Source organism: Amblyomma americanum, chromosome 11, assembly GCF_052857255.1.
Source record: "Amblyomma americanum isolate KBUSLIRL-KWMA chromosome 11, ASM5285725v1, whole genome shotgun sequence".
In the NCBI taxonomy this organism is placed as follows: domain Eukaryota; kingdom Metazoa; phylum Arthropoda; class Arachnida; order Ixodida; family Ixodidae; genus Amblyomma; species Amblyomma americanum.
In genome coordinates, this window is record NC_135507.1 from 34,197,065 (window position 1) to 34,225,057 (window position 27,993).

At 49.0% G+C, this 27,993-nt stretch overlaps 1 protein-coding gene across 1 annotated transcript in view; it reads left to right on the forward strand.

Annotated features, from left to right (window-relative positions):
- Window positions 1–27,993, forward strand: part of LOC144110508 (neprilysin-2-like) — a 47,334-nt gene that overhangs the window by 17,831 nt on the left and 1,510 nt on the right. The window contains exons 2-10 of the mRNA XM_077643482.1: window positions 10,499–10,561; window positions 11,946–12,140; window positions 14,235–14,659; window positions 16,646–17,071; window positions 18,053–18,274; window positions 19,469–19,614; window positions 20,530–21,238; window positions 22,569–22,838; window positions 24,714–24,871. Of these exons, the coding sequence (XP_077499608.1) occupies window positions 11,954–12,140; window positions 14,235–14,659; window positions 16,646–17,071; window positions 18,053–18,274; window positions 19,469–19,614; window positions 20,530–21,238; window positions 22,569–22,838; window positions 24,714–24,871 (2,543 nt within the window). The 5' untranslated portion in view covers window positions 10,499–10,561; window positions 11,946–11,953. The remainder of the gene's footprint in view (window positions 1–10,498; window positions 10,562–11,945; window positions 12,141–14,234; window positions 14,660–16,645; window positions 17,072–18,052; window positions 18,275–19,468; window positions 19,615–20,529; window positions 21,239–22,568; window positions 22,839–24,713; window positions 24,872–27,993) is intronic.

A 27,993-nucleotide genomic window follows, 5' to 3' on the forward strand; every position in this document is an offset into this window, starting at 1 on the left:
GACACTGATCATAAAGCAGTTGTTATATAAGAAATAAAAATATACAAACATAAAAAAGCACATAGCAGCATAGAAATCGTATATAGTACTGATCATAACTTTGTCGTGCTGTATTAAGCGAGAGATTAATCGAAGAAATATACACCAATTGATTAGCACTACAAATAAGAAAAATACTAAAATTTTCCTATCCACTTCGGTTTCGGTGACTGTCGGCTTCACACACACACACACACACACACACACACACACACACACACACACACACACACACACACACACACACACACACACACACACACACACACACACACACACACACACACACACACACACACACACACACACACACACACACACACACACACACACACACACACACACACACACACACACACACACACACACACACACACACACACACACACACACACACACACACACACACACACACACACACACACACACACACACACACACACACACACACACACACACACACACACACACACACACACACACACACACACACACACACACACACACACACACACACACACACACACACACACACACACACACACACACACACACACACACACACCGCACGCACGCACGCACGCACGCACGCACGCACGCACGCACGCACGCACGCACGCACGCACGCACGCACGCACGCACGCACGCACGCACGCACGCACGCACGCACGCACGCACGCACGCACACACACACACACACACACACACACACACACACACACACACACATATATATATATATATATATATATATATATATATATATATATATATATATATATATATATATATATATATATATATATATATATATATATATATATATATATAAACTATACAAAAATAAAAAGGCAATGAAAAAGGTAAGGGGAAATATAAAAGGGAATTTGACAACTAAAACTGATACAGAAAAACAACAAAGAAAATAAAAATATATAACGGCTAGATCTCCTTTGAAAGTAAATACTGCATACAGCTCAGTTGCCCCGCCGCGGTGGCTCAGTGGTTAGGGCGCTCGACGACTGATCCGGAATTCCCGGGTTTGAACCCGACCGTGGCGGCTGCGTTTTTATGGAGGAAATACGCTAAGGCGCCCGTGTGCTGTGCGGTGTCAGTGCACGTTAAAGATCCCTAGGTGGTCGAAATTATTCCGGAGCCCTCCACTACGGCACCTATTCTTCCTTTCTTCTTTCACTCCCTCCTTTATCCCTTCCCTTACGGCGCGGTTCAGGTGTCCAAAGATATATGAGACAGATACTGCGCCATTTCCTTTCCCCCAAAACCAATTATTATTATTAATTTTTATTATACAGCTCAGCACTCGTTTTCATTACAAAAAAACACAAAACAAGCATCAAAACCAAATGATGGTTGATAAGGCGCATGTGAACAATGGGAGCACCATCGGACGCGTTCCGGTAAACATTAGGTTTGCAGCTGCTTCGAAAGGGGTTGGCTTCATTCATTGACTTCATTCCTTCTCCCCAAAAGCACTTTTTCCAACACTTACGATTTCCCCAATCTCCACCACCTACACCGCATCCAGCGAACATTATGCGCAGATACATGTCCTTGGTGTGGCAAAATTCGGACATTCAAGCACATTACATGGACATGCTCAGATATCCGAACCATTTAAAGCCGCACAACGCGGAGCTGGAGCAGCGGCAGGTATCGCTGGCCAGCGGCACCCTGGAATACGAAAAGGCGCTAGTTGCCATCGCTAAAGCGTCGGCGAAACCCATTGGAGTATTTGACTGAGGACCCCACTGCACAGGAAACTGCACAGGCCTGCTCACTGGCTCAAGACGAGCCACAATCGCTACCACGTGCAGATAGTAGGAGGGTTGAAAGATGGGATAGAAAGACAGTACAGTAAAGACGCGCTAAAGACAAGGCCGATCCCGGAGGTAGTGCAATACCTGGCCAACCGGTGGCGGGAGTAAACATCCTTCAAACTCTCCGCCACATTTCCAAAAATAAGTCCAATTGGACCCGTAACAGATACTCTCCGGGGTCCGGACTGCGAGGAGCCGAGCTGTAGCCCATTTATCCTCCTAGCGTGACGTCACACCAGCGAGCGCCCTCTCTCGGTAGCGCCACTGCAGCGGGGCGCAAGGCTTCGCCTCCACCATCGATGCCGCGAGCTGGGGCCCCGTCTCTCGGTCTGGCGTGACGTCACACGGTCACGTGACGCGCAGCTGTGTAAGGAGGCGCCACGACCACCGATGGGCCGAAAGTGCGAGCAGTATTGCTTTCGCAATAAAACGCCAGGTTAAAAATTGAATGCAAACAGCATATCTACTTTTGGAATCAGGCATACAGCATATAGCACAAATACATTTCACTTGTCTCCAGGTTTCACTCTTTGTAGAGCCTCGTGTGTGAATTTCCAAGCGACGTCGCAATGGGTAATTTGGTGTGGTGTTACAGCTTCGCTGTCCAACCACATCCACAGAGAGGATTGGAGCCACATTTTTGTTATGCGAAGCATAATAGGGACACTACTTAGCTCAACCATAGCCCAGCCTGGCGCGGCCGCGACCACCAAGGCTAACTCCCGCTCCTCCCGCTAGGGGCGCTGCAGCCGAGCACGTGGTCTGACGCCACGCCAGCTGAGGAGAGACGGGGCTCAACTCGCGCGGTCGCCGCGCGGCCGCGACCACCAAGGCTAACTCCCGCTCCTCCCGCTAGGGGGCGATTGTCGTCGCGGCATTGTATAAAAGAGCCCCGCTCCTCACGCCAAGTATATCCAAGCATTACCAAGCATAAACCAAGTGTATCCAAGCATTACCAAGTATAACCAAGTGTCACCAGGCTATACCCTTTCACAAATCTATTATGCTTCGCATCCGAGGCTTAACCTTAGCTAAGCCAGGCCATTTTTTTTAAATTTTTATTTAACTTGCGATATGCGAAAAACTTATCCACAGTACAGCTTCTCCATGCGTTTACAGGCTGCAAGCAGTGATCTCTACCAGAAAAAAAGGGAAACTTACTCTCTAGAAAACCAGTGTTTATATTTTAAATCAGTTTCATGTTGTTATTAAGAACACTTTCTAGGGCACAAACTAGTTTGCATCGAGTGCTGCTATTGCTGGAGGCGAGTTTTTTTTTCCAAAGCAGTAAGAAGTCTTGCACTCCGCTGATTCTACCAGATTCTTTCACGAAGCTTGCAATGAAAGAGTTTGTCATTAATGTGCCTGTTAAAATCTCGAAATTGCAGGTGAACAGAAAATGACGCAGTAACTCTAGCATATTTTGACGGACGCCCAAGCGGCGTCCTAAGGGAAGGGGGTAAAGGAGGGAGTGAAAAAGAAAAGGAGAGGTGCCGTTGTGAAGGGCTCCGGAATAAAAGAGTTTTAGTTTCTGGTACGTACCTAAATGTGAGGACTATACGTGTACTACGCGCATTTTATCTGAGACGCTTCTAGTTTGACGTACGCGACGCAGAGTGAATGGATATAAGGAACTAACCTGGAATTGTCCTGGTACGCTTTTTCGCGCCATCTATCGCCATATAAGGACGCAGCTTTTACATGTAGTCTTGAAATGGGTGGCATTTCCTCCCAGCGCGAAGCAAGCCTAAATGGGCGCTTTTGGAAACTAGAAGGCGCGAAACAGCAAAACTCGCGTTTTGCACGGGGTGGCGGCTCCCCCTATCCTCTCTTGCTGTGCCCTCGCCTCTTTCATTTCATTTATACATTCTGCCTGCTATCCTTTATTTTCGCTGCCCCAGTTCAGGCGCTTCAGTATTCATGGCAGAGTGGAGGGCTCCGGAATAATTTCGACCACCTGGGGATCTTTAATGTGCGATGTCAGTGCACGTTAAAGATCACCAGGTTGTCGAAATTATTCCGGAGCCCTCCACTACGGCACCTGCTTCTTCCTTTCTTCTTTCACTCCCTGGTTAGGGCGCTCGATAGTTTGTACATATTACTTCTCCCCCTGTCCTCTATTCCTGTCCCCTCACCTCTTTCATTTCATTTCTCCATTCTGCCTGCTGTCCTTTATTTCCGCTGCCCCAGCTCAGGTGCTTCAGTATCGATGGCAGATGCCGGGGCTAGCAAAAATCTTTTCCTTCCTTTTTACTATTATTTTTAATAAAACCACTACCACCACCACTACTGATCCGGAGTTCCCGGGTTCGAACCCGACCGCGGCGGCTGCGTTTTTATGGAGGAAAAACGCTAAGGCGCCCGTGTGCTGTGCGATGTCAGTGCACGTTAAAGATCCCCGGGTGGTCGAAATTATCCCGGAGCCCTCCACTACGGCACCTAATTCTTCCTTTCTTCTTTCACTCCCTCTCTTATCCCTCCCTTTACGGCGCGGTTCAGGTGTCCAACGATATATGAGACAGATACTGCGCCATTTCCTTTCCCCAAAAAAACAATTATTATTATTATTATTCACTCCCTCCCTTATCCCTTTCCTAACGGCGTGGTTCAGGTGTCCAACGATATATGAGACAGATACTGCGCCATTTCCTTTCCCCCAAAAACCAATTATTACTATTATTTATTATGCCGGGTCTAGCAAAAATGTCATCCGTCATTTTTATCATTATTTTAATAAACTACGAACTATTACGACTACGGGGTGGCGGCCGTCTCAATTTTGGCGCACTCTCGCTAGTTCGAGATCTCACGAGGCCTCCGATAAGACGACGATGAACGGAACATCGCCTGACATAAGAGCTGCTAATTGGCCCTTCTTTCAGAAAGAAAAAAGCGGTTTGTCACGTGATACCTTATGCGATGGTAAGAATGGGCAAATTGAAGGTGAATACAGCAGTTATTGGCACGATATCGCGTCGAGGGATTGGCGAAGAAGCCGTTATTGCTGTGAAGCGGGTAGACAGGGCGCCGCCATGTCTGCGCTACGTACGCAAGAAACGCGAAGACGCCAACGTAAAAATTGCTGGTTTAGCTCTGGCTAACCCTGGTCGAAAGCAAAAAGCTGCATCTCCCTGACTACGTTTGTGGTTGACCGACTGGTGGTTTCCATAGATAGGCATACTGACACACAGCAGTATGGATTTTTTTATTTGTGAAATATCTTGCTTTCTTCGAAATGACATTAAATGCGCTCAGTTAAGACAGTTTATATAATTAAAGATTCGGTGATATTTACAGCTGTATTATATCTCGTTGTATGCGGAAATAAGGAATAATAATAATATTAATAAATTGTTTTGGAGAAGGCAAATGGCGCAGTATCTCTCATATATCGTTGGACACATGAACCGCGCCGTAAGGGAAGGGATAAAGGAGGGATTGAAAGAAGAAAGTAAGAGAGAGGTGCCGTAATGCACGGCTCCGGAATAATTTCGACCACTATGCAGTCTTTAAGGTGCACTGGCATTGCACAGCACACGGGCGGCTTAGCGTTTCGCCTTCATCGAAACGCGGCCACCGCGATCCGGTTCGGACAATAATAATAATTGGATTTTGGGGAAAGGAAATGGTACCCCGCCGCGGTGGCTCAGTGGTTACGGCGCTCGACTACTGATCCGGAGTTCCCGGGTTCAAACCCAACTGCGCCTTCTAAGTTTCTATGGAGGCAAAACGCTAAGGCGCCTGTGTGCTGTGCGATGTCAGTGCACGTTTAAGGTCCCCAGGTGGTCGAAATTATTCCGGAGCCCACTACTGCGGCACCTCCTTCTTCCTGTCTTCTTTAACTCGATACTTTATCCGTTCCATTACGGCGCGGTTCAGGTGTGCAACGCTATATCAGATACTCGTGTACACCGACGGCTCAGTGGCCCGCGACAGCTGCTCCCTTGCTGCGGCGGCCACCATCCCCGCACTGCGACTGCACAGCCAGCAACACGCAGCCTTCCTGGGCTCCTCCACCACGGCGGAGTTGATGGGGATCCGGCTCGGGCTGGACCTGCTGCTCACCCTCGGCCCTCCGCCGCCCAGGAGTGCTCTGCTGTGCGACTCCCGCGCCGCCCTCAGCCGCCTGCAATCTAATGGCCGCGGTACCCCACTAGTGCGGGAAGTTCGCTCGCGCATCGAGCGCCTCGCGCAGAGAGGTTGTGCCGTGCGTGCACAGTGGGTGCCCGGTCACTGCGGCATCGCCGGCAACGAAGAAGCTGACGACCTCGAGACCGCTGCACACCAACTACCTGCCAGCGATCTGCCCCTTGCGCTGGAGGACGTGCGTGCGGCCATTCACGACCATCTCCGAAAGCAGCACCCCGACCCACGCATCGCGGGAGGTGAGCGCATCGACAGTGTCACCGGCTGTCGCGGACTTACACGGTCACAACGTGCAATGATCCTCCGCGCGCGCATTGGCTGCGTGTGGCCCGGGGAACGACGGGTGCGTCACGGAATCGCGACGAGTGATGTGTGTGACGGATGCGGTGCAGTGGAAACACTAGAACATCTGCTCCTTCGCTGCTCCGCGTTCGCCGATGCTCGTCGCGATATGCTCGCGGCCTATAGGGCGCAGGGCATACTACCAGACTTCATCAAGACGCTATTGTGGCCGCAGGGCAGTGCGCGCACTCGTGAGCGAACTTTGGTGAGCCTTTGTGCATTCCTCGAACACACGGGCTTGACGTCCCGTCTGTTCTCCGTCAGGTAGAGCTACACGCAGTGACCGAACGCTCCGCGAGTTCTACCTTGAACGATTAATAACTGGACGCCCCACTCCAGTTGTAACCTACACAGTGCTGTGCGCGTTTGTGATTTAATTCCTCTAAAATGAACTAATCACGCGCACAACCTGGACACATTTCTTATTGTGTAAATAGTTTGTACATATTACTTCTCCCCCTGTCCTCTATTCCTGTCCCCTCACCTCTTTCATTTCATTTCTCCATTCTGCCTGCTGTCCTTTATTTCCGCTGCCCCAGCTCAGGTGCTTCAGTATCGATGGCAGATGCCGGGGCTAGCAAAAATCTTTTCCTTCCTTTTTACTATTATTTTTAATAAAACCACTACCACCACCGGAGTTCCCGGGTTCGAACCCGACCGCGGCTGCAACGTTTTTATGGAGGAAAAACGCTAAGGCGCCCGTGTGCTGTATCCCGGTTCAGGTGTCCAGCGATATATGAGACAGATACTGCGCCATTTCCTTTCCCCCAAAACCAATTATTATTATTAAAGCAAATGGCGCAGTATCTGTCTCAGATATCGTTGGACACCTGAACCGCGCCGTAAGGGGAGGGATAAAGGAGGGATTGAAAGATGAAAGGAAGATGTGCAGTAGTGGAGGGCTCCGGAATAATGTCGACCACCTGGGGATCTTTAACCTGCACTGACATAGCGCAGCACACGGGCGCCTTAGCTGGCCTCCATAAAACGCAGCCGCCGCGGTCGGGTTCTAACCCGGGAGCTCCGGATCAGTAGCCGAGCGCGTTAACCACTGAGCCACCGCGGCGGCTGAATAATTATAATAATAATAATATTAATACTATTACTACTACTACCAGTACTACTACTACTACTACTACTAATAATAATAATAATAATAATTCGCTTTTGGGGAAAGGAAATGGCGCAGTATCTCTCTCATATATTGTTGGACACCTGGACCGCGCCGTAAGGGAAGGGATAGAGGAGGGAGTGAAAAAAGAAAGGAAGAAAGACGTGCCGTAGTGGAGGGTTCGGGAATAATTTCGACCACCTGGGGGATCTTCAACGTGCACAGACATCGCACAGCACACGGGCGCCTTAGCGTTTTGCCTCCATAAGAACGAAGCCGCCGCGATGGGGTTCGAACCCGGGAACTCCGGATCAGTAGCCGTGCAGAACCAACTTTCATGACCGGCGCATACGATGCCGGCAGACGCTTTCCCTCTTGACCGAAGGTCAAGGTCAAGGGTCAGAGTCGTGATAGTTGGTGTAAGAGCCGCCTGTGTCGCTGCTGCATCTGACTGGCACCAGTTATATACATGGTTTGACCTCCAGCTACATTAAAGGTCAAACTTGCGGCCCCGCGGACCTCTAGCTACATTCCTGGTAACGATTTGAGGACCGCTGACGGTTCAAGACGCTGGCGTAGTGAAGCTTTGCGCTTCAAAATTCTGGGATCACGAATCATTGGGGTCCTGCGTTGACTGCGGCAAATTCCAACCCTCTATTTCAACATATGCGGTGGTCTACCAAATTTGGGTGTTCACGTATGAGGAGGAAACGCATCCGACAAGACTTCCCCTATCCTGAGGCAGCAGTTGTTTCGGACAACCAGGCCGTTGTTTAAATGGGCGCTTCTTTGAGCACAAACGTTGGCGGAAGCGTGTCCGTGTTCTAACTAGAGCATCTTTAGGCCACAGTGAAGCGTCTTACCGCACAAGAATCAAACTGTCACGGAGATAGGAGCATCTATCTTTGGCAAATCTGACGCCACGTTCGTTAGTACACCTTCTATCGAACTATCGGACTGCGAGACTCCGACATATCAAAGTGTATTGTGAACGTTACCAGATTATGGATCTTGTCAACGTGTGTTTAGTTCCATTCTGCGTGAATAAACCTTCTGTTGCAAGTTAGAGCTGTGAATACGCCTTCTGTCGGAAGTTAGAGCTCGTGCGAAACGAACTAGCCTAAATTTCTGTTATATTGAGACCAGCTGGGGTCGCTTCACCACATGGCCTTCCTCACTTTTTCAACATATCTGATGGTGTACCAAGGACCCGAAGACAGGTGTTCACGCATATGAAAAGAGTATTGGGGATGACGAAGCAGTTGCACACGTTACTAACTTTTGGCTGCAGGTTCACTGCGAGTGGCAGTGGAACAGAAGATAATGCAAATGTAGATAGACGCTTATGATAGATAGGCATCCATGTTCTGATACAGGACGCTACACATATCATTGGTTGCTTTCCGAGGGTAGTGGCGATACTACATTAACATACCCGTGATCATCCGTTATAAGGTACTAAGAGGTCAAACTACACTTATTGCGCGAAGTTTTTTACGCGTAGTGTAAATAGAGTTTAGGGAGTGTAAATACGTGTTTCAAATTCAAAATTACATATAATTCTATGTGATATATCAAAATTGGTCTCTCTCTCGCGCGTGCGCGTGTGTGAAATGAAAATGACAATTGGTTTTGAGGAAAGAAAATAGCGCAGTATCTGTCTCACATTCCGGCGGACACCTGAAGCGCGTAGTAAGAGAAGGGATAAAGGAGGGAGTGAAAGAAGAAAGGAAGAAAGAGGTGCCGTAGAGGGGGGTCCGGAATAATTTCGACGACTTGGGTATCTTTAACGTGCACTGTCATCACAATATTGCAGGAAGGATGTAAAGTGTTCTTCAGAAGAAAAAAAAAAGACGCTGATGTGTCAGAGATGATAGGGTAGCGTATATAGGTTGTGAATTTAGGAGTGAGCGATGAGAGACATAAAAATACACAGGGGACAGGACATAGAAGGTAAGCGGAGAGGACGAGCGTACCCGCCGCGGTGGCTTAGTGGTTAGGGCACTAGGCTACTGATCCGGATTACCCGGGTTCGATCCCGACCGCGGCGGCCACGTTTCGATTTTCATTTCTTGGTTACATGCTTAGACAGCAAGCCCCTCTAAGGTTTTTTGTGGTTTTTGTGTTCCGAATACGTTTTGTCAGTTCCCGTTCACGGTTGTCCACATCCAGCCTGGACACAGCTCCGACTCGCCGGCGCTGAGGCCTCGATACCCGCGCCTTCTCTTTTGTATAGGGTACGGACACACTTTGTACGAACGTTGTACCCACGGCGGTCGAATTTCGATGGAGGCGAAATTCTAGAGGCCCGTGTACTGTGCGATATCAGTGCACATCAAAGAACCCCAGCTGGTCGAAATTTCCGGAGCCCTTCACTTTGGCGCCTCTCACAGCCTGAGTCGCTTTGGGACGTTAACCCGCATAACCAAACCAAACCAGTGTTTGTACCACCCCGCTGCGCTATTTTCCCTCTCGGCGACATGTTGGGTCTCACTCGCCGGTCGCGTACTGCGCGCTATGCGTGTTTCTGGTGGTGGCGTGGCTGCAGTGGTAATGTGGCTGGACTCTTCACGCGAATGACTTGTCGTAGCTAAAGCCAGGAGAGATAGAGAAAGCTTTTATTTAGGTGATTAATTCGCAGGAGCCGGCTGGCCGGGGCCCCTAGTTCAGATCTCCGCTGGCGGCAGCTGACTTGCAGACTAGCTGCAAGAACCAGCTCCGACATCGTTGAGGTTCAAACTCTTTTTTTTTTTATTGAGCTGCTCGTGTTGCGGCGGCCTAGCGCCAACTTCTTCCTTGTCCGGCGCGCGGCGCTAGGGGCGCTACAGACTCTTCATTAGCTAGCGCTCATTTTATTAAGTCGATCAATTCAGGACTTAACAGCCCAGCTTTCCTCCGCGAACCGGCTGTCTTATAATTTCCACCCTTATTATTTCATCTATGGTTTAAAGGAGTGTAGTGCTATGCATGGAAACTCCAGCGCCCGGCCCCCCCCCCCCCCCCCGTCTCTGTTCTCGTGCAGAATCTCCAGGAAGACGAAGAAGTAAAGACGCTGACGGCTGGCATTCGGCTCGTCTCTCGAGAGGTAAGCGGCTACATATGGTTACGAAAGCGTCAAGGCAGACACGGTCGCACAGCACAGCCCTTCTTGTCCGAAAATGTGCGAGAACGGTGAGGGAGCTAAATATAAAGGCAGAAGAAGCAGGAGTAACCCTGCTCTTGGTCTTGTAGGCATTGTCGGTGTTTGCAGTCCTCACTGCATGCAACATGCAACTTGCGGTTGTGTGTGTGTTCGAGGGGAGGTGGAGGAATGGGGTATAGAATGGCGCTGATTGCGTGCATGTGAGGTCGTTTCATGTCAAGTGTGGCTCAGCACACAGATGATCAGTTACGGCGGAATCGGCCGTGTAAACAGTCCCCATTATTGAGGCGTTGGGCATCGCTGGGTCACAGGTATGATAGGCGTCGATTCTGATTTATTGTTTTAGGGACAGGGACTAGTTCGATGCGATTACTAAGCCTGGTCTCGTCCTTGTTTGTACACATGGGGGGGGGGGTAGTGCTGCTGCTGCCAGCCGTGGGAGCGCCATGACGCATGGCGCTTATCCAACTCGAAGATTCGATTTGCGGCAGACAGTATGAGACACGAAAAACCTTATTGCCATATGAGGCTTGAGTTTACGGTACATTATATCTATTGCATTTGCGCAAATGGTGAACCAACGTTAGACATGGAGCACAAGTTGGTTCCTGGCGGTGGCGAAACTTGATTACGTCGGCCCAAAGGCTTTTTTTCATTAGGCTGTAGAAGGGAGAAGGGGCGGGGTCAGACACCGTCAGCTGGCCATGAGCCCTTGGCGCTCTGCGGCCTCTATGGCTTGTGTCACTGCCCGGAATTATCTCATCGACAGACGGAGCTGAGCAACGCGGCCTCCCAGTTTTCGGTGTTCAAGAGCTGCAATTCCTCCTGAGGTTTGTCCCGTGGACATACTGGCCACACAGCTTGCTTTTGGGGGATAATTCTCCTGGGAAAGCAATGGAGTTAATGCAGGGGTTGGGGAAAGGTCGTAGCTTGGTGTTGTCTCCAGACTACTTGCAATCAATCAATCAATCAATCAATCAATCAATCAATCAATCAATCAATCAATCAATCAATCAATCAATCAATCAATCAATCAATCAATCAATCATTCAATCGATCGATCGATTCAATCAATCAATCAATCAATCAATCAATCAATCAATCAATCAATCAATCAATCAATCAACTGGATTATCCGTTGCTGCTCGCGCTTTGCTTGTTGTTACGGTGAAATAGCAATGCACACATTGCACGTTACAAGGTTCTCCTTGTTTTGCCCTTGGCAGCCATTATCAGCACTTTCCTCAGCATAGTTCCAAGCGCAGTTGCATCATCATTCAAACAAACGGCTGACAAAAGGAAACAAAACGAAGTCATTGTCGTCCAGGTGGCGCCATGGATCCCATACATGGTGCGTCGGCGACCAGTTTGCCGAAATCGGAAGTGCCTTCTCACCAGAGCTCGTCTTCCCATTCCGCGTTGCCTGTCCACTCATCGGGGCATCCTTCGCACCAATCACTCGCCTCCGGTGCGTCAGCCACGGCGCACAAAGACGGTAGCAAGGAACGCAGCCCGAAAGGAGGTAAACATATACGGCGGCGACACCCCTTGTGATTCGTTATTTTACGCGTATTGTCTCTTGAGCTACACGAAGCAACATTTTATTTCGAAAAAAAAAGTCTATTTTTCTTTTCTCAGTGGATCGCTTGAGTGCATTAGCAGCCAAACAAGCATACTTTATATCCGAGGTTGACACACTACAGTTCGTCATATTACGCTTCGGTTGGTTTTATTGGAGGTCAGCATACTAAGCTCATTATATCCGTTGTCAAGACGCGAATAGGTTCGTTATACCTGAGGTATAACTCACGAAAGTTCGGTATATCCAAAGTTAAGCATTATGAACAACGCAGAAGGACCAGGGCGAGGAAAGAAACACACTTGTCCTGATCCTTTTGCGTGTGCATTATGCAAAACTTTCATCAGCTCACCCAGTTTTTCATTCTATCTGAGGTTAACACGATAAAGTCCGTTATATCCCTGGTTAACATGCGACAGTTCGTTATATATGTGATGAGGAGTTATTAGGTTCAGCAAATTCGAGGTGGCATACTAAGGTTCGTTATATGCGAAGTTAACACATGAATGGTTGTTATATCCAAGGTGGCTAAGGCTCTTTTATATTCGATGTAGTATGTCAACTTTGCATAGGTAGTATACTAAGATTATTCGTAGCCCGGTGGGGAGGTTTCCGCCTGCTACTGGATATTGATACACGGCAGCTTGGCACTGGCCCTTCAAATGTTAATGCATTAATAGATACCGAAGTCACTGCCACCCAGGAGCCGCCACGGATTCAGGAAAAGCCGCGTCGCCTACCACGTTGGCGAAGTCGGCGACGCCATCACAACGTAGCTCGTCTTCGCATTCTGCAATGCCTGTGCACTCACCGCGGCATTCGTCCCACCGTTCCGTGATCTCCGGTGTGTCTTCAAAGGCCCGCATCAGCGGCAGCAAGGAACACAGCGCGAAAGAAGGTATAGCATATGCAGCACTAACCTGCAACTCTCTGCAATACGTATCGAGTCACCGCCTGTTGGCTAATCCCAACAGGCAGGTTGAAAAAAAAAATTAGCCTCGGTTTAACTATTGAACCTCGTTAAAGATCGAAAGCTCTGGTGTATCGGGAAACTAGACGCGGCTTGGCGTCGGTAACTATGAGCGCGTTGCGGACAACTGTTAGCCCTAGAGCTCTTCGTAGCGACCACTTCTTCATTTCCGTCCTTGTCGCACCGAAGTCTGTGGCGAAAGCAGCCTCGGTAGGAGCCTTTTGAACGCGCCCATTGGTGTCATGCTACGTCACGTGACTTGCATTGCGTTATACCGTATATGACGTTATCCGTTCACCCGCTGTTATTCTAGCATTTCGCAAAATTTTTTTTCATGGTCAAGCTGTGAATCACGTCACATGTTTAGCATTTGTAGTTATCCGTTGACATAGCAACACACATATCGACTGATTAATGACCGTAATTTTTCTGCCTAAGTAGTGTCAATTAGGCTAAGCTTCTTCTTTCTATTGACGTATTACATGTGGGTGTTCGTATGTTAACTACTAATTATACTCATTATTGTACTATGACGTCGTCATGGTTAACCATATAACTATAACAGGCCTATATACTATCTTTGTCTAGCAATCCAGCGAAGCTACGCCGCGTGAACGCGTGGAGCTCGGCAAACCGATCACGTGTTGCTAAAGTCGGATACAACCTAAAAAAACAGCATTTGCGAACAGTGGGCCACAGTCCGCAGCGTCTTGTATTACTCCGCTAGCTAATCACAACAGTACACGAAATCAGCTTTGTAATGTTCGACTTTATTAAACGAGTCATTTATCAAAACTCTAGAGCTTATAATTTTTTTCTTGTATTTGGCTTCTTGTTTAGGCAACGAGAGAAGTTTTAAGGACAAACTACTTTTTTTTTCGTGAAAGAATTCTGTGCGGCGGGCCTGAATGTGGGCGGACCTTCACTGCAAAGTTGTATCAGACTATACACGCAGATTCGGTTGCTAGGGGCGCTGTTGCTAACCACCAGCGACACACAGCGAAGCATTGTTTCGGACTAGCCTAGTAGAGCTTTCGCTCTAATACATTAAAGTCGTTGTCATTCAGGTCAGGCAACGGAACCCGGAATAGACACGTCGACTCACATCTTGGCAAAATCGACGACGCCTCCTCACCGCAACTCCTCCTCGCACTCTGCGCTGCCCGGGCGCTCAAGGCGTCACCCAAGCCGCCGCTCATTGGCCACTGCTGCGTATTCAAGGGCGCACATGCGCAGTAGTGGTGAGCACGCCGCGACTGGTGTTGAGGGGAACAGGCCGGAAGAGAACCACCTGGCTAACTTCGAGATGGACGGAAAGGATCAACGGCGTTCCTCTTCTGGTACACCCGCAACACCACCGGACACGAGCAAGCCAGCGGCAACAGCAGCGTCGCCCACTTCGACGGTGTCCGCATCCGTCACTTCTCCGGAGTCCAGGAAGTCTCCCAGCGCTGAAAAGAATACCACTAGAAACTTGGGGCTCACCCCTCTGGTAAGAAAACCGGTCTCTCTCGGTGCACTACTTCGCCGCGCATTTCGGAAACACCTGCTAGCAGCCGGAATATCTCGGGTATACTGTGCTCACTTCTTTCAAGTAGGAAAGTAGTTCTCGATAAAGAATATGGCAAAATGATTAAATAAAAAATTGATTAATACTGCATTAGCATTTAGGTCGTCGTCATGCACTTTCCGGTTCCTCCGTAAAAAAATCCTCTGATTGGTCTAGAGAGGTCACATGACTGTGACTTCATCACAACATGCCCCCCTGATGGATCGTCCAGATTGGTCGATAGAGGCACGTGACATTGTGACGTCATCACAACCTGCTCACTGTGGCAGGTGTACCCCTGTAATTATTTTATGTTGGACCACCCCGAAAACTTTAAAGGAGCCCCGAAGTTTTTGAAAGTAGGCCAACCCCAGAAAACGGATCAAGGTGGTTTAGTGACGATTAGTAGGTGGGATTAGTGCAATCTCATGTGATAATCGGCTATAAGCTGCTCGAACATACTAGAAGGCGATGAATCATGCATACCATATAAGGGCAATAGGACCGGTTCCAACAGGAGTTTTGGCGGGAGAAATGCGAGAGCATTAGCACTCATTGGAGACACCATAACAAGTTAAAGGCCATTGTATTTTCTTCCCTATGAACATGTTTAGGTATTATCCTATTAGTAATCTTACTTCTGTAATACCTAAGCTGACTTTTCCTGAAGTCTGGACAACCTGAACAAAGGCTATCATGATGTTGATCATTCAGAGACACCAATGAAATTTTTGAATATTTGTTCAATTTTCCTGATTTCCTAAGGCCGTCGGCACTGGTCGGCTTGAGTTAGGCAACCATTCTATAAGCCATTTTACTGCAAGTAGGAAGCGTAGTTCGTCACTGTCAACATGTTCGCGCAGCATACTGCCCTGTGTAGCTTTCTTGCAATTACGGGTGAAAATATTCCCAAGTAACGCCTTATTCTGTACTGGCGGTGAACTGATGACGCTAGCTGATGCTGTGTCATCATGCGCTTCAAAGTGGAAGCTCCGTCCATGTATTCAGACATGCGGTAAATCCCAAGAAAGAAAATATACATTTTTTTAAACATAGTACGATACATCTAATTGTCGAGGCAAGCACAGCCATTGCGCAGTGGCCTTAGTAGTTGGCGTAAGGAGGGTGATGTGAGTGCATACGCTCTAGATGTTCGACTAAAACGGATGGGTGATTGGTGCCTTAAAAGTAGGGTAGTGATTTAAGAACATAATTTCGGGGCTCAAAGCAGGCACAACGTAATTGCAACAGGAATCTCTAAACAAAAATTTTCAAGATTGTAGCTTTTGAACAGATCGGAACAGATCAGAAGGTTTGAACCGATCGGCAAAAGAATATTTAAAAATATCCTCTGGCCTGGCGGCACCCGCTACCAGCCTATCGGCAAAAGAATATTTAAAAATATCCTCTGGCCTGGCGGCACCCGCTACCAGCCTGTTTTAAAGTCTCGGCGTTCATTCATCCATCTCAACCAATCCGCACCGCTGCCCCATAGAGAAGAAAAAAAAAATCTCAGGAGGGTGCGTCCTGCGTTAACCTTGAAGCCTGGACAAAAAAAAAGTGAAAGGCAAAGAGTTGGTTCCTCATGGGATCACACCATATGACACGGTGCTGTGATATCTATCACCACTGCGCACGCGCATCCGCAGACGTCGCCGCCGCCATCAGGCGCGCGCACCAGAACATACGAAACCAAAACATTAGGGACTGACACGGAGAGCAAAAAACCGGGGGAGAGAATGGCTTCATGAGCATTTGGTTTGCTAAGGCGGTGACGTCATGACATCACGCTCTCTCCTGAGTTTTTTTCCCTCCATGCACACCGCCCACCTATCTACTCAAACCATCCTTTCCAGTCTCGTTGCATCCTACAAGACAGCTGGGCTTCGTTGATCATGACCTCCCTTCTCTTGTGTAAAACTGACTCAGGCGAGCTGGATCAGCGGGAAGTTGAAGAAAAGAAAACCCAAGAAGTTGCCACGTTCAAGGCAGGCGGAATGCATAGTTCTCGCCACGGTGCTCCTGGTCCTGGCCGTCGCTGTGGCTGTGGCGGTGTACTACCGCTACTCTCCACTGTCGGGTGGCCAGCGCTTCGGAGCCGACGACCACGGGGTCTGCGCCTCGGCCGATTGCAAGCTGCACGCTTCGTTCTTCCGGAGAAGACTCGACACCCGGATCGACCCGTGCGCAGACTTCGACGCCTATGTCTGCTCGCTGTGGTCGCCCGCCAGTGGATTGGCTCGGGACCTCGTCGAAGAGATGGCGCTGTCCTGGACGCTGAAGGCAGCGTGGTTCCTGACGAAGGAGATCAGCGGTGGCCGTTATGACGCCAATGGCTCGTTTGCGCATGACCAGGTAAGTTATCCGTTATGAACTTTTTTAGGCAGTCCCTTGACTGTCTGCAGATGTTTGTCTCTAAAGCTTATAGACTTTCTATAAACAAACCACGTAGACTACCTTATAGACAATACAAATTCCATAGACAGTCTATAGACTGTCCACAGAGGCTTGTCTATAAGTTAGTAGACTTCCTATAGACACAACCCTACAGACTACTCTATATGCAATACAAATTACATAGGCAGTCTATAGACAGTCTATAGATTTATGGCCATACACTTTTAGTAGAATTTTGTCTACAGGAAGTATACACCCGAAGACAAGACGAAGAAAAGTCGCAGACGAAGACCAGTCCTGTTGAAATGTTAGCAAGCACCCCGAGGTTTTCCCTTCCTTGTTCACTTTGTGATTAATTTTGGACAAAAGCACTTTTGAACGGGAAAGACTTCATGAGCGCATTTTTTTTCATCTATTGTAAGATTTCGCTATAACAACACATTCGCAGATCTGCCGTCGGCAGGCAGGCATTTTTTTGCTGTTAACGCTTTTCCTATCGTCGAAAGCGTTCCCCATTGGTTTTCTATGGCAGTCTTAACTGCTAGATGCTAGCGATGGACCCGAAAGACGCGGATTCGATCCCGGCCGCGTAGGTCGAATTTCGACGGAGGCGAAATTCTAGAGGCCCGTGTATTGTGCGATGTCAGTGGACATCAAAAAATCCCAGGGTGTCGAAATTTCCGGAGCCCTTCACTCCGGCGTAGCGCATGGCCTGACTCGCTTTCGGACGTTAAACCCGCACAAACCAAACCAAACATTATAAAAGAAAGAGTTCGCTACATATCGAAAGAACGGACCATTACCTTCAAGATTTCTACACCACTATCTTACAATTTTCCAATTTTCGAAGTTTTTGTCCGAGAATGTTGGGCATATCCAGCGCACTGTAGTGTTGAGTGAAACGCGAGTTTGCGTCTTGTTTCTCCCCTTCGTCGGCAGGACGAGGCTGTGAGCGCCGGTCGCAGAGCCGCGGCTGAGTTCGTCCAAAAGTGCATAGAGCAGAAGGACGACGTCGCAGACAGCCTGCGCATGGTGCGCCGCTTCGCGGCGTCCATCGGCATCCCGTGGCCTTACGACGAGTCGGCGACGAGGCACAGTGCCCACCCGTTCGCTGTGCTAGTCAAGCTGGACGTGCTCTGGGGACTCGAGCTCTGGTCTCAGGCAAGCGAACTTCCTAAGCGGCTCTGCCAATAGACGCGTTTTCAAGCCAAAAACTTCATTACGCTAAGTAAAACAGACTTCTGGTAGGCAGCACAGCGATTTTGAACGTCCTTCAGCCTAACCAAGGATAGCCGTGTATGACCAATGAGGTACATTTATGGTGTCTAACCCTGACCCTGACCTTGAACCATGATCTTCAGTTGACCTTTGGCATTGGGTGACCTTTGGGTTGACCTTTGACGTTAAGAACATTTGATGGGGTGATGTGATGCCACGCGGGGAGTAACCATGTGTGCAGCAGCTTTTCGCTTAATTGCAGGGTTAGCCAAGTTATCCCAGTGCCAATTTTTTTGAACACCTTGCAGCCTTTCTGAGGAGCGCAAGAAAATTCGGGTTCTGCGAGAAAATTTCCTGAGAACGAATCAATTCGAGCGCAAAAAGCTTAGGCCGCAAAAATAAAAATGCAGCGCAATTGCTCCCTGCAGAGTTTTACGTCTAAGAATTAACATGCAGAAAACCAAATTAATGTTCCACAGTCTATAGCAAGGAAACTGCTCTTCACAATCGGCAGCGAGGCGCCGGAAGTAGTAAGGGAATACGTGTACTTAGGGCAGGTAGTGACCGCTGATCTGGATCACGAGACGGAAATAACTACAAGGATAATTACGAGGTGATATGGATCATGAATGGCAGTTTACCAGTATCTCTCAAGAGAAAAGTGTACAACAGCTGTATCTTGCCGGTACTCAACTACGGGGCAGAAACGTGGAGGCTAACGAAAAGGGCTCAGCTCATGTTGAGGACAACGCAGCGAGCTATTTAAAGAAAAATGATAGGTGTAACGTTAAGAGACCGGAGGCGTACACAGCGGGTGAGAGAACAAACGCGGGTTAATGACATCATAGTCGAAATCAGGAGGAATAAATGGGCTTGGGAAGGGTACCTAATGCGAAGGCAAGATAACCGCTGGTCCTTAAGGGTAACGGAGTGGATTCCAAGAGAAGGCAGTGCATCAGGGGGCGGCAGAAGGTTAGGTGGGCGGTCGAGGTTAGGAAGTTTGCGGGCATATAGGGTGGGCGCAGCTGGCAAAGGACACCGTAATTGGAGAGATATGGGAGAGGTCTATGCCCTGTACTGGGTATAGTCAGGCTGATGATGATGATGAGAGTTTATGTCTCGGTCTCTATGCTGCAGACGGTCGTGTTGAAGAACAATGGCGGGAAGGCTAACCCACCGATGCTGGTGATTCGCAAGACGGGAATGGCTGCCGCCTGGCTGGACTTTGTGGACCTCCTCGACAAGAACGGAGGTCGGCGAGCATACTACAAGGAGATTCAAAGGTACGTTGCACCATTGTTGCCTGGCATACCCCAAAATTCTAGACAAAGACGTTTTTGAACAATGTTTTTGAGTGCAGTTTTCATACATTATAAAATTTCACTTTAACAATCAATATATCTGCACATCTCGCTTCGATAGGCTTGAATTTTTTCGTTATTAACGCTTTCGCTTTGGTCAAAGGCGTTCGCCGTTGGTTTTCTATGGCAGTCTTGACTGCACGATGCGATCGATGGAAACACTATAAAAGAAATATTTTTCTACATATCAGAATAATGAACCATTATCTTCAATATTTTTATGCGAGTACCTTACAGTTTTTTAATATACAAAATTTTTATTTGAGAATGTTGGACATGAATAAGGCAGTAATCACTCATTAGAACGCACCCCTTGTAGTTAATCTGGCTGGTCATCAGCATCATCATCAGCCTTACTAAGCCCACTGCAGGACAAAGGCATCTCCCATGTCTCTCCAATTAACCCCGTCCTTTGCCAACTGCGCCCACACCATGCCTGCAAACTTCTTAATCTCATCTGCCCACCTAACTGACTGTCGCCCCCTGCTACGCTTGCCTTCTCTTGGAATACACTCCGTTATGCTTAAGGACCAGCAGTATTCTTGCCTTCGCATTACATGTCCTGCCCAAGTTCATTTCGTCCTCTTGATTTCGGCTAGGATATCATTAACTCGGGTTTGTTCCCTCGCCCTAGTTAATCTAGTATCTCAAGTCTACTCCACTTCCTGGGGCTCCCTTAAATACACCAGAATAGCCGAAGGCTTCCTGTGAGAAAGGGTACTAATAGCGGAGGTGCTGTGAAAAAAAATTGATAGGGCTTTAACGTAGTTAAAACGAGTAGACGTGCAAAGGCGCCACAGGATTATAGGGTATGATAAATATACAAATACCGTGCAGGCTCTACGGGTTACCGATGCCGAGCGAGGTGACCATGACCGCACACCTCGTCCTGGAACGGGTGGTCTTGGCCACTCTTGCGGCCAGTGTCAACGAGACCAGCCGCGAAGCCGTCTACACCACGGTCGCGCGTCTGGAGTCCCTCTTCAGCAACCTGAACGGCTACCCGCTTTCCAGAACCATACTGTCCGTCTTCAAATCCTCGGGAATCGTCGCGCAAAGCGGCGTCTACATCACCGACCGCCACTTCCTGGCCGCCACGGACTGGCTGCTGGGCAAGTTCAGCAGGCGACAGCTCCTGGAGCACATCGCCTGGTGGTTCGCCCAGATATGCGTGGTGATGGCATCGCGCAAGGCGAGGGTGCTGGTCATGAGCAGCGAGGACGGCTCGCGGATGCTGAAGACGTCTCGATGCCTCGAAACGGCCGCAGCCTGGTTCGGCCCGGCGCTGTACTACATAAGCGACGCGGAGGATTTCGCGGCAGAGCGAAGAGAAGGCGTGGACAGGTTCCTCCGAGGTCTTACCGCGCAGACGCAAAGGGCACTGGCGGCGACCACGTGGGTAGACGAGCATACGAGGCGCGTCATGGAGCAAAGGCTTCGCGACCTCAGAGTAGTGGCCTGGATGGAGCAGCTGGAGAGCAGCGGTGGCCCGCCACAAGATCAGAGTTGGGGATCGTTCTCCAACTACTGGTTCGATCCCAAAAAGGTATGGCCAAATCTGTTGCAAATGTTGAGATTCACCTAAGTGATGAGAACGCGGAACACAAGGAAAACGATGTTCATTGTTTGGTGTTCTTAAAGAAAAGGGCGCGAAATGTTCACGCTGATCCGCAGATGGAACCGTACCAATGAGTCCAGAAGAATGACATTTGTGAATAAAGATAACAGGGGATCTACGGGGGCGCTGAATCACAAGAGGGCGGCGTATTTGATTCCTTACTGTCTTCGTTCATCTCTGTAGCGCCGTTTTCTTTGAAGATTCACTAATAACACAGACAGCGAGCTGCTGTGTTACTTCTCTTTGGCATTAGCTGTCTGTTCCGTGCTACATATGCTCTTCAAAATCATCATCGCCATCATCTGCCTACTGCAGGGAAAACGCCTTTACCATGTCTTTCCAAATAACCCTGTCTATTGCCATCAGCGCCCACCCCAATTCCCGCAAACTTCTTAATTCATCCGCCCAACTAACTTTCTGCCGCTACCTGCTACGCTTGCCTTCTCTTGGAGTACACTCCGTTCCCCTTAAGGGCCAGCGGTTATGTTGCCTTCGAATTATGTGTCCAGCACAAGCCCATTTCTTCCTCTTGATATCGACTAGGATGTCATTAACCCGCGTTTGGTTCCTCACGCAATCTGCCCGCTTCCGGTCCCTTAACGTTACACCTATCCCTTTTCTGTCCATAGCTCTGCGTTGTCCTTAACTTGAGCTCAGCCCTTTTCGTTAGCCTCCAAGTTTCTGCCCTTTGGGTACTCAGATTATCAGTAAGGTGCAGTTGTACTTTACAATCTCTCCATTACTACTAATCTCGTGTCTACAGGAAAACTTGCATGTTCAACATTCTCGCAAAAAAATCCTGAGCTTTGGAATATAGTAAGATACTCTTGTGGAAATACCGAAGGTAATGGTACATTCTTCTGACGTGTACGAGATCTTTCTTTTGATCTGTTTCCATCCATTGCATCGAACAGTTAAGACGTCCGTAGAAAACAAATGGGGAAAGCTTTTGACGATTGCGAGAACGTTAATAGAAAAAAAACGCAAGATTGACAATGGGTGGTTTGCGGACTGTTACAGTGAAATATTACACTATATGACAAAAATTGCGTTCAACAACGGGTTCCCACTCAAATTTAGTTTCTCATAGAATTGTTGTTTATGATTATGAACGGCGGCTGCTAAAAGTTAATGAAGAATATCCTGATAATCTCCAATTTCCCCTATAACATGGCCTGATGACAGTGGCGTGACGAGAACAGGGTATTCCAATGTGTGAGGCATTACAGGGCTTGCGCGCGACGAAACTATTAAGCAGGAATTCCTGGAGAACTGGATCGCGGCAGCCGAGCACCGACTGCGGGAGAAGGGCGCGGCTGTGCTCCTGCGTGAAGAGAAGTACTGGCTTGCCTCGCCGTACCAGGGAGTGCTGTACGCATACCTGACCAACCTGGTGGAGGTCTCCCATGCTGCTCTCTCAGGGCCTCTGTTCTACGCCCAGAAGGAGGCGGGGGTGCTTCGTGCCGCAAGCTTCGGAGGCCTGGCCACAGCCTTCCTCGACGCAGCGCTCAGGATGTTCGACCTCCGCGTGAGTAAAGCTCGAAGCGTGCCTTTAGTGGAGAGGTTCTACAAGTTAAATGGGTTCTGAAAGGGGCTCTAAGAAAGTTGCGGTATGCCTGGGATATTAAAGCACGCCTCTTCACGAGTATTGTCCAGGAAGGATTTTTTAATGCGCTTTGTAAACACAGAGTTATCTGTGGTCAAAATAATAATATTAATTGGTTTTTGGGGAAGGAAGTGGCACAGTATCTGTCACACATATAGGCGGACACCTGAACCGCGCCGTAAGGGAAGGGATAAAGGAGGGAGTGAAAGAAGAAGGAAGAAAGAGGTGCTGTAGTGTAGGGCACCGGAATAATTTCAATCACCTGGGGGATTTTTGGTCAAAATTTGAATTTCAGCGTCCTCGCGCCTTTCCCTTTCCTCTGGTCACATTTTGCACGCTGGAAGGTCGGCGCTTCTCCGCCGGCCCCACCTCCGAAGGAGAGCTTCCTGACCCGCCGGAGTTACGGGGCTTATTGGCCGCGGCCATGGTAGCTGCCTGACGTCTGACAATCTAACGAATAGCCACAGACTGGGTAATGTTCAAAGTCGCACGGCCTAGTCAACAGGATGTTACCGTTTTAAAAGTTAATGATTACTAAATTATAATTAGGCACCTTTCTAAACTCTGGTTTAGGCGGCCTGTTACGTCTCGCCTACGACGCGCGGTATAGCCGGCGCGGATGCAACGGACGCCGTGGCTTCGTTCATCGCGGCCGCAACGCCTCCCGCCAAGCGCGTCCAGGCAGGTTTCAGTGCCACGTGTCGTCGTGCGTGCGTGTGTGTGTGTGTGCATGTTGGTGCCCACGCTTGTCAAAGCGCGGCAGCCGGGGAGAGGAGCTCCCCAACTGGGAGGCGAGGAGGTCTGACCGGCGCCGGCCCGGCGGACGCGCCCGTCACGTCTGGACATGTCCGTGCGTCGCCGTCTTGTGCGACTCATCCCAAGCCGTTCCTTCTTGCCCTCGACTCCGAGGGTATAAAAAGACAGCTGCGCCGGACGCCAAGAGAGACTTCGATTTCGCCCTTCGAGTAACGTGGTCGCCCTGACCGGCTGCTCTTTTGAGATGCCAGAATAAACAAGTTGTTCTGTTGCCAGTCGACTCATCCTTTGCCGGCACCTTCGGATGTTTCCAGCTTTGCCCCAGGCCGCCAGGCCAACGCTACCCTTGGGGCTTGCAACCCTTTTGCAACAGGCCGCAATGGCTCAGTGGTTATGCTTCTCGGCTGCTGACCCGAAAGACGCGGGTTTGATTGTGGCGGTCGAATTTCGATGGAGGCGAAATTCTAGAGGTCCATGTACTGTGCGATGTCAGTGCACGTTGAAGAACCCCAGGTGGTAGAAATTTTCGGAGCCCTTCACTATGGCATCCCTCATAGCCGGAGTCGCTTTGGGACGCTAGAGCCCCTATAAACCATGAACCGCAACACTGGTCTAAGTATTAAAGTGTGAATTCAGAAGTTGTAGATCGCCTTCAAGAATAGGTAGCTGGAATCATAACTGGTTTTTGGTGAAAGAAAATGGCGCAGTATCGGTCTCACATCTCGGCGGACACCTGAACCACGCCGTAAGAGATGGGAAGTACGTCTCACATCTCGGCGGACACCTGAACCGCGCCGTAAGGGAAGGGATAAAGGAGGGAGTGAAAGAAGAAAGGAAGAAAGAGGTGCCGTGAATTTATAGATAAAGTTCGATTCTAGGATGGTTACTTCCAGGTTACAGAATTCGCAGCCAGGAAATTGTGGTCCCGAATTCAGCAACCTGAACTTACCCGTCAAACTTTCATGTCCCTGCTGCATTAAAATACGGTGCGTTTCCCGCAATAATTATAGCGCACTATAAATATAACGCACTTACACGCAGGGAATCCGAATAGAAGGAGGCCAGCCCAGGTCTTGGATGAGTCCATTCGCCGAGCAGCAGCTTTACAAGAGGCTCAGGTGCAGCAGTGTCAACGGCGAAAACCTGCTCCAGGTGGCGAGCCTGCGCGTCGCCTGGGACGCCTATAAAAATGACTCAGGGTAGGCCGCCGTAGGCTTGGCTTAGGCGTTCGTAACCTAATACGCATAGTCTGTAAGGCACTGCCTAGGCAGAGCCTTCACGTGTCGGGCTAGTCTATTAGACATATTTCATGAATAATCTTCACCTGTTAGGCATCGTGAAAGCGTAGTGTTCACATGTTAAGCATCTGTTAGTTATCGCAAAGGCATACTCTTCACCTGTTAGGCATCGTTAAGGCCTTGTCTTTACCTGTTACGCATCGTTAAAGGGGTCATGACATGGTCGTTCTTCATATTGCATTTTTGTGCCTCAGTAACTAATACATTAGCTTGTGATTCAGTTTCCAAAATTTGGCTGCCCTGCACGTGCTCTATATTCCGAAACAATGCGATCGAAATTGAGAACGGGAAACTCCTCCCACCGGCAGTGACTGCCATATTGAATGCTTTCGTGACGTCACGTGGGCATAGACGAAGCAACGTCGTCTGCTTCTTCTCTTTGCTGCAATGTGCGCAGCGAGGTCTCTTGTTCCCTATACTTCCTCGGGCGATCGAAGTCGCAGTCGTCTCCCATATATGAGTGACTGGTGCCGCTAAAGCGTTAATAATAGTAACGCAGTTATCATTCTGTATAGGTATAGGGTCCGGTTACACGATCGCCGATAGGACGGCGATGGGTTGGTTGGTCGGTGTGCAAATGCCATCGCAGACGCACTGGTCTGTCAAGCTAGACCGACGACGACGCCAGCACGACCAACGACCCCGTATCGCAGTAGTGTAAAGAGTGAACTTAGTGGGAACTGGCAGAGTGTGGTGGGTGACTAGTTGTTATGGCATTCTATAAACATAAGACCTTTAAAACTTATTGCTCCTGATCATGCTAGGCACGGCGACGTACGCGATGTGCGTGCACCAGCGAAGATGTGCTTTCATTCGGTACCTGCGCATAGAACCTATCGCCGAGGCAATTGAGCGACACGGGCAGAAAACGCTGCACGACGGCGCCTCTCGTCTCTCGTCGCCTGGGCTTGTGCGGCCGAGCGAAAGCTTCAGGGCGGGTGGATAGACGGACCGCAAAACTGCTTTTGTGTGCCTTATCCGTATAGAAAAAAGCGAAACAAGTGGCTGCATTTCATATCTTCACACTGTCTTATTAATCAGCGGGTAACTCCTGCCAGGTGCTTGAATTTCGGCCGACGGGGGACCGCCGGCCCCTTTCGTGACGAGGCCTAGCGAGTACGCAGGATTCGTGTGTGCGATTTCGGCGATTGCGGAGAGCGAATTCGCAAGTTTTAGCGCGTTAAAATAGCTGTCGAGCGTAGTTTTGGCCATAGTTCCCTCAAAGCGGAGACTGCCTACATCGCAGTGCGCGAGTACAATAAGGGGGAAGTGCCGATATGTGACCCGGTCTGCACAGCATGTGCTGAATGCAGCCACAAGCAGCCGTCGGCGTCGACTGTGGACAACAGATCTGGTTGTTTTCATTAATTCAAGTAATGTCCGAACGTATTTTTAGCTAGAGCTCGTTAAAATCACTGATGACATAAGAGAAAGCAGATACAATGAGCGGGAAGCGCCGGTCCTACGCGAAGCGTTTCCCAAGCTGGCGATATAGCATCAGCGGCGCTTATTGCAGTGTTATCATAGTGTGGAAATGAGTAAAACTACAATTTGCGAGCAATACTACGTAATATTTAAGATAAGGAGAGCCCACCTTGCGTTTTATGCCAAGCAAGCGAGCAGTACTGTTCGCGCACACCTATGTAAACAACCCCAGCGCGGGGCTGCAGTTGTCGTGATCGTCGCATTCCTAGGCCACAATGCGCACGCAGAGTAAACGCTAAATGATGTACTATTATTTTCAAGCACCCATTTAGGTGGCGGCGACTATTCATCGGTGCGGGCAGTGAAAGTATTCGAGTCGCGTAGGGTTTTGCAAGCGGCTAGCTTGGTTCCTGCAAAAGGGTTCTACGAGCCAAAGGGAATGCATGTTTGACTTACAAATGCACACATGCAGCGGGGATGTCGTCTCATTCGGCACTTTTCTCTGCTCCTTTCATGCCTCAAGGTTACTCTAGTGCCACTTTGGGATAATTTGAGTTTAATTATCGAGCCGATGAATAACGGACAAGAAATTGGTAGCCAGCTATAAAACGCCGCCGCTTTCACGGCGCACATCGGCGAAGGCATGCACGGCACGTGCCGCTTTTCACATACGGGAGCACTTGACGGCTAAAAAAAACCATCTCATAACATAACAATAACATGGTTGTAAGAGCAAAAAGCTAAGCAGGGGTCCATCGATTTCTGTTTCCTCAACAGTCAGAAAAGGGGTGCCACGAGCAAGTCCGCTTTTTTAAAGATCAGTCAGGTCGCGTACTAAGCTGACGACGCGAGGTGGGTATGCCCCTCAGACGTCAGCGATCAGATGTTGCCAGACCAGCAAGCAGTTCGCAGAAGAGACGGAAAAAATTCGTCTTCAAAATATTTAGCGCACAGAATCAACTGAAACTTGGGGGAATTTTAATTTAACAAGTTGAGAATTAAATGTGATAAGCAGGGCATGCGGTGAAATAGGCTGTCATGGCCCCTTTAAGGACTAGTTTTCACCTGTTAGGCATCGTAAATGCTAATCTTCACCTGTTAGGCATCTTTGAGGCGTAGTCTTCACCTTTTATGCATTTTTACTGCGTAGTATTCACCTGTTAGGCATCGTAAATGTGTAGTCTTCATCTGTTAGACATCGTTAAGGTGCCTTCATCTGTCTGGCATCTGTTTGGCATCGTTACGGCGTAGTCTTCACCTGTTAGGCATCTGTTAGGCATCGTTAAGGCGTAGCCTTCACCTGTTCGCCATTTGCTACGCATAGTTCAGCCATTTCAGGCGGGGTCGTGAGCTTTGCGTCCTTCCCTTGGCACGTGCAGTTTTTGAAGCAACACTAAAAAAAGGAAAAATACGTTGGCCTACGTTTAGTTAGGACGATCGTCCTATCGCGAACAGGTGTATTTCACTGAAAATAGAAATTTTGTTAGTACACAAAATATGTAATATATGAAATACAGGTATCACGGCTACCTACAGGTTTTGAAAACTGCATGGCATTGATTTTTTGGTGCTGATCTCTGAGGCTAGTCTGCATCGCC